At 43.0% G+C, this 7724-nt stretch overlaps 1 protein-coding gene across 1 annotated transcript; it reads right to left on the bottom strand.

Moving 5' to 3' along the window:
• LOC109713237 lies at positions 433-858 on the bottom strand. Its single transcript, XM_020237235.1, has one exon. The coding sequence runs from the start codon at positions 856-858 to the stop codon at positions 433-435; it is 426 nt and encodes a 141-aa protein (XP_020092824.1).

Raw genomic sequence — 7724 nt, 5'->3', positions numbered from 1 at the left:
ACCACTGATCCAGCCAAAAATCGATGGTACTCTCGTTCCCTAGCTTAAACGCTATTCCCCATTTGAAGATGGTATTGAGATTAAGGACACCCTTCCACCAGCAAGAGAAGGATCTGAAGGATCGACCTTCCCTCAGTGGCTTTCGTCTACGATAATAGAATTCATGGATTAACTTATTCCACTGCAGTTCAGGTGTTGTGTGGAATTTCCACCACCATTTGGTAAGTACAGCTTGGTTCCTGGTCGCAATGCCCAATATACCTAACCCGCCTTCCATCTTGGTCTTGCAGACGTTTTTCCAAGCCACCAAACATCCATTGCCAGGATGGTTGCGCCCGCCATTCCAAAAGAAATCTCTTCTTAGGGCTTCTATTCACTTGATCGCCTATGCAAGAGCCTTGAACACGGATAAGAAGTACAGGGGTAAGTTGGTTAGGACCGCATTAACCAATATAAGTTTTCCCCCCTAGATAGAAGTTTGGCTTGCCAACCACCTATTTTGCGGTGTAGCTTAAGAATTATCTCCCTCCATGCCTCCTTAGGTGGTGGTTTGGGAAAGAGAGGTAATCCCAAATATTTGGATGGAAATGTGCCAACTCTGCACTCAAGGATCTTCGCTAATCTAATTTCTTTTCCGTTCTCCTTCCCCAGGTAGTAAAGCTTCGATTTCTCCCTGTTGATTTCCATTCCTGATGCCCATTCAAAAAGACGCCATAAGAACCTAAGATGTCTCATGTACCTGCTTCTTGCCTCGCAGAAGAAAAAGGTGTCGTCCGCAAACTTATTGAGGGTGACCTTACTAACGTTGATCGGGCTAAGGCCTTTGATGAGATTATTGGAGATCGCCTCATTGGTCATACGAGCTAGACACTCCGCCACCAATAAGAATAGATAAGGCGAAAGTGGGTCCCCTTGCCTTACGCCTCGCTTCGTCTTTATCCATTTGGTCGGCTCTCCATTAACAAGTATCGCGACTTTCGCGTAACACACACATAGTTCGATCCATCCGCACCACTTGTTGTTGAATCCCCACCAACATAATAATTGGAATAGGAAGGGCCAGGAAATCCCGTCGTAGGCCTTTTCAAAATCAATCTTTACCCCCACACCTTAAAAACTTTTTACTACCCCATCCGATAAGTTCGAATACGGTTACATACGCGTCGGTAATATTCCTACCTTTCAGGAAAGCTAACTGAGTTGGGGATATCAGGTTCTTTATTACCTGTCCTAGCCTATTGGCCAAAACCTTAGATAAGATCTTTTGGATCCCGTTTAGTAAGCTTATGGGTCGAAAGTCGCTTGCCCGCTGTGCCCCCTCCTTTTTGGGAATAAGGCAAATGAATGCATAGTCTATAGGGGCCGTGTGCCTTATCACTCCCTAGTTGGAAAACAGCTTGTTTGATTTCGTCTAAGTTGAAAGGTTCGGTTAGCCTCGTAAGCTCGGGAGCCGCAACGCAATTGGACTGAAATAACCTAGTCCAATCTCTAAAGGAAGTTGAGCTCGACTCCTCGGGGGTGAAAAGTGTCATGAAGAAACGGTAGAAGTAATTTTGTTTCTCCTTTTCGGACTGGTAATTAACACCGTTCTCCACGGTTGTGCTGATCTTGTTTGCTCTGCGTCTGTCGTTTGCTACTGAGTGGAAGAACTTTGTGTTACCATCCCCCTCACGTAGTCAGTGCTATTTGGCCCGGGTTGGCCAAATTGAGGCTTCGTCGTTTAAGACACTTCTTAGGTTAACCTTTAAATCTGCTCTTAGAAAATAAATCCTGTGATAGGTCGCCCTATTCTTCCGCTTTGTCGATTCTCTATATTTCTTCCATAAGGTGGTTCTTAACTCCTCTAATACTGTAAAACTCATTAGCGCACCACTCATTGATTCTAATGCGACAATGTCTCAACTTCGCATTGAATGTTAAAATCACCGACTTATCCTGTGTGCCATGGGAACCCTCCCTCCACCACCCAAGAAGTTTAGAGATGAAGCCCTCATGATTCAGCCAAGCTTCCTCAAAGCGAAAGGTCTTGTTCTTCACCTTGGAGCCGGTTTTCGCAGTAAGAAGGATAGGGAAGTGATCGGAAGTAATTCTAGGTAATGCTTCAATTCTAGAAAGAGGGAACTCCTCGTCCCACTCGGTAGAGACAAGAAACCGATCGAGTCTCGCAAATGTTGGATTTGCTTGCAAGTTGGACCACGTGAAGGATTGGTTAGACAAGGGTAGGTCAATCAAAGCGAGCTCTTTGATCAGCTCAATGAACAAGGCAGTAGCTTTGATGCTGCAAAGCTTTTCCCTCCGCTCCTCTTGCCTTCTAGTACAGTTAAAATCTCCGCAGATGATCTACTTACCCACACAATGATCCTTAAGTTGTGACAATTTTGCGAAGAACTCTTCTTTGCCATCCCAAGAGACGGGTCCATAGACGTTCGTGAGAAAAAACTTTGACCCGCACGTGGCGGAGGAGAGGAGCATAGTGATGGAGTATTTCCTCACAAGTACTTCTAGGCAAGTGAAAAAGCGAGAACCCCGTGATAATTCCCCTAGAGGCTCCAACGGCTTCTAGAAATGCACATTTGTTTAACAAGGAGCCGCCGAAACTACTAAGGAAAGACCCGAATACATGACTGACTTTAGACTCTTGGAGACAAACCACTGCATTACGCAGTTTCGACACTACGGTCCTAACGGCACAACGTTTAGAAGGGTCGTTAAGCCTTTTAACGTTCTAGCTACAAACTCGAAGCATCAACAAAATAAAAAACCTCCCCGACTCTCACCACAAAAACCAACACAGAGTCGACCAAAACATCAGACGCCCCGCCTACTCGCATTTGTTCAGAAACGTGGAGAAGTTCGCCGCCTCATTCTCGCCTAGGTTCACCCTACATAGAAGGCTCTTGGAGATAATCTTCGCTATTGAGGATCTACGCCGGATCGCCTACCCATCTTGGCGCAGATTAATCTTCCTTAAAATTGCCTTGGACAGTACAGGTGTCTTGTTGGTCGCAGTGAGTCGTTTACTCGTCCTTGGCATCGTAGTAGAAGAAGTAGTACCACTATTTTTGGGAGACTCTGGCAGTAGTGATACCGGTACCTAACGCTCGGCCACTCTCCCTAGATCCCCTCTCGTGTCCGAGCCGAAATAAGGGCCGATCTAATGACAAGGGGGGGGAGGAAGTGGATGACCGATGGCTTCAGAGGTCATCGTGTCCTCGACAGCTGGAGCATTAGTCGAGGTCAAACCACTGGCACGCGTGGCGATCCCCTCTCCGCCAGGAAACAAATGTTGAATGGTGCCGCAGACTTTCGCCCTTGCTTCCCCAGGTGCCAAGTACAGAGAGCCCGAACAACCACAGCTGGAAAGAGAAACCGGCCCGTGGGCTAGAAAAGCAATCAAACCCCCCCCCCCCACATAGGTAGGCGTAAAGGTGGAGAAAAGGGTCAAGCCCGAAATACATAAAAGGGCCCATTAACCAACACTGTGGATTGACCACACAGGCTGCCACCCAACGCTACCTAGGAAGCTAGGGTGATGAGATTGGTCCAATTAACAAAGATCAACAGTTTGAGCATGTACCCCGAGGTTTGGCCTATGGCATTTAATGCCTCGGGCCCCCCAACATTATAAGAAAAACCATCCACCTCCCGAGAAAATCCCCAAGTCAGAGAAAAGGGATTTTCCCTTGTTGAGAAAGACGAAGCTGTGCATATTTTCCTGAGCGGCGCCTGTCCGCTTTCCAATTTCAAGCAAGTCGCGGGAGTCCCACTTCGCTCAGCCCGCCATGGGCCTGGCACACCATCCATTTTGAACTTCGAGCTCCTTCGGCCCATTGCAACCCAGTGCCTACGGGCACCGGCCACACGCAGCCTCGTCATCGATCCGATACGGGGGGCCGCCGGGTGGACACGCGATGTCGGCAAGACCCTCGATGCCGGCAAGACCCTCAAAGCCCTGTCTGTCGGTGGGTTAGGTTCAACTTTCTCCAGTTCCCCTTTGGCATCCTCCATGTCCTTATCCAGTTGATCTTCACCCCTGTCATCTTGTCTTCCATGATTCTGATTACCCGCTCGATCCTCAGCGTTACCGTGTCCGTTGCGTTGTGGTGCGGGTGGCACGTTATCTCCACCTTGCTCTGACCTTTCCTACCTCTCCAGGTCGACCATGATCGAGAAAAGCTCCTTATCGACGATCACTGAGGGATTCTGGGGGATTGCTTATCGAGTCGAGAACAATCTGGCATCGAAATGCTCGGAGATCCGTTATCGCCTTGGTCACGTCATCCACTTTGATAAACCGTCCGAAGCTGTTGATCAAAGTTGCCACTCGTGCCACAGACCAAATCTCGAAGGGAAGGTTGATTAGGCGAATCCATGCTTTATATTGGATGTGGTGAGGCCACGCATTCCTGTAGCGACCCCACAGCCAACACCGATTCCAGAACCCATTAAGTGTAAGGACCTCTCTTTTGACCAGCACTTCAGTTGGAACCCATTCCGGCCGAAAAATTGCATAATCCCGCTCTCTGTAGCGCGCGACAGCAAAGTCCTCAATATAGCCCCCAAAAAGGCTGGCGAGTGCGCTCTTAATGGCGCTAATCGGGTCCGGTCCCAGATTAGCCGGCTGTATGACGTCCGCGAGGATGGCATTACAGCATAGCTCGACTCGTCGCAAATATTCCTCAGTGTATGGGACAAAGACCTTGGCCAGTGGAGCTCTACCCCTAAGGTTTGCAGCTCTGTGCATATTGTTGTCACTTGAACCAGGCTTCTCCCTACAAAAGTACGCTCGGTGTCTGATTTTCCAGCACCTACGACACCGAACAGGGTCTCGACACACCGCGACAGAATGGTCACTGGCAAGGCACCGGAAACACCTCTTCACCGGTCCTCATGGAGGGGTACCCCTATTGGTTTGGAAGGGATCAGTGAGGGGGTGGTGATGATGTAGTTTAGGTGTACAGGAAAGGGATACCACCCTCTTCAACAATATACGCCTCCTTATAAGAACCTCTGAGAATGGTGGGACACTTAATATCCACACCTTCCCCCCTGCTCTTCACCCAACTCCGCGATCCTCCGGGCAAAACTCGAAGCTTACTCCGTTGGTGTCCTGCAATAAAGGCTTCCTTTTGATCTCGGAGGGTGCCCTTGCCGGATGCAGCTAACGTCGCCTCATCGTCTTCTTGACAACTAAAGACCTGCAGTAACTCACTACCTACCTCATCCGCCCATGCAATCCGCTTCAGGATTTTTTTCTTCTTCCCTACCCGTTCCCATGCACAGAGCCGCACACAGGACTTTAATTTCTCCTGACATCCCACTCCATGCCTTCCTCTGCTAGTCTCACCTACCGTGAAGCCCATTTTACTTCAATGCATCGCCCGGTGATTTTGAATAATGTCAAAAATGGTTATTGATTGTTGGTGACATTCTTGACAGGGATTAACACAAGCATGGAATGCGATTGAAAATGAGAGACGTAGAGGAAACTAGTACATGCACAATATATACCATATGATTCATGCAGAGGTGACCCTCAATGCAATAATATATATTGCATATTTTTAGAATGAAACGTACATTGTACAATTTTTTGGGCGTATGTGCAACATCGCGGATAATTTTAAGATAAGAGTTTATTTAATAAGACAGTGTCCTCGAAATTGGCAATCGGATCTTAATGGGCCGGGTTGACGCAACATTTGATTTTGACGTAGGAGTGGGAATGGTGAGAGGCTGAGTCACTCACCTGGGGGTGACGGTAGATGCATACGGCGGGAACACGCTTCTGTAAATAGTATAATAGCATAATAATAATCTGCGTAGAAGGCCGGAGGAAACGTACGTGAGCAAAGCTTGTTTTCGAAGATTAGTACCGCCAGTGGCATCTCAGTAATTACGGGCCAAATGCAGGGGCATTTACAGTTCTTCACTTGTTTAAGCTCATAGTTAGTTAATTCGGATTCAGCAAAAATTTGATACGGGTATAATTCGGATAAAATTTATTTTTTAATTTTTAAATTCGTTGAAAAATATGGTTAAAAAACAGATTCAGCAATTATTTGGATACATGATTTATACGGATATTATACGTTCACCAATTAAAAATTCGGGATTAAAAATTCGGCTATTAAATTAAATTTTTTTTCTCTCAAGATTTATGCTATTAGCATAAATATTCATATTTCTTGAGAATATAAGAATAAAGAGCTGCAAAACTAAGCTAATTAATTAAGTAAAAAAATAGCAAATTATATTATGCTTATAAATAAAATATTATATAATAATATTTCTATATAAAAATAAAATACTATATATAATAAATAAATAGAGTCCGGCTGAAATACTATTAATAGCACCAAGGATTTGGTGCTATTGAGTTTTCCATCGTTAGATTTAACCCTTTGATTATTTTTATCCGTTAGATTATACTATTCAACCAATCACTCACTCAACCTTAGGGGGCCCACATCATCCTAACCACACATTTCTCAATCGAAGGGCTAAAAAACTAATAGCATCAATAGCTTGGTGCTATTGATAGTATTCCAGCCTAGTTCAAATATATATATATATATATAAATATATATATATATATAATATTATATATATATATATATATATATATTATATATATATATTTATATTATATATATATATAATATATTATATATATATTATAACAGAGAGAGAGAGAGAGAGAGATGAGCCAGAATACTATCTCGATAGCAAACGGGCTCCGTTGCCACCCATTTGTTTTCAATGATGGAGCTCCAAATCGACGATCGACACGGCTTACATGGGGTCACCACTTGAAGTGTTTAGAAATCAATTTTCATATATTTTCAATATTGTTCTGTTATCCATCGAGTGGACACAAAAATGAACGGCTGAAAATGAATATTCTTTAAAAAATGATGATAGAAGTCTTGTAATCAAGATCAAGAGTATAGATCTTGTTTTAAATAGTTTAAAGAATTTTCTAACAAAAATTCAATTGATTTGGATATCTTTACACCGTTAAACGAGAAAACGCCTCAAAATTTATGCCTACTTGATGGATATTTTATGCCTACTTGATGGACTTTATTATGATTTCAAAAATTTACAAAATTTATTTTCTAAAAGTTTCAAATACTTTAGATCATATTTAACGGAGTGGATCGTCGATTCGGAAGCTCTATCATTGAAAACAACTTATGAGTATAAGGGCTCCAATACTCATAATAGTATAGTAGCCATGGCCTATATATATGTACATATATATATATGTACATATATATATATAGAGTTGGACTGGGCTACTATTAGTAGCAAAATTTCATTGTTGCTATCAGTTTTTTAGCCTTTGGATCAACTTTTTTTCATTATTTCTAACCATTGGATAAAATACTATAACCCAGTGGAGACCACTCAACCCTAGGGGGACCACTCAGCTCTAACTGACTAATATCATCCTGACCTTACAATTTTTCATCCAAGGGTTAAAAACTTGATAGCAAAAAAAAACGTTTTACTATTAATAGTATTCCAGCCTAATTCTATATATATATATATATATATATATATATATATACATATATATATATATATGTATATATATATATGTATATGTATATGTATATGTATATGTATATGTATATGTATATGTATATACATATACATATATGTATATACATATACATATACATATATACATATACATATACATATACATATATGTA

This window comes from Ananas comosus, linkage group 7, assembly GCF_001540865.1.
Source record: "Ananas comosus cultivar F153 linkage group 7, ASM154086v1, whole genome shotgun sequence".
Classification (NCBI taxonomy): Eukaryota; Viridiplantae; Streptophyta; class Magnoliopsida; order Poales; family Bromeliaceae; genus Ananas; species Ananas comosus.
This window is presented reverse-complemented; position numbering and strand designations above follow the sequence as displayed.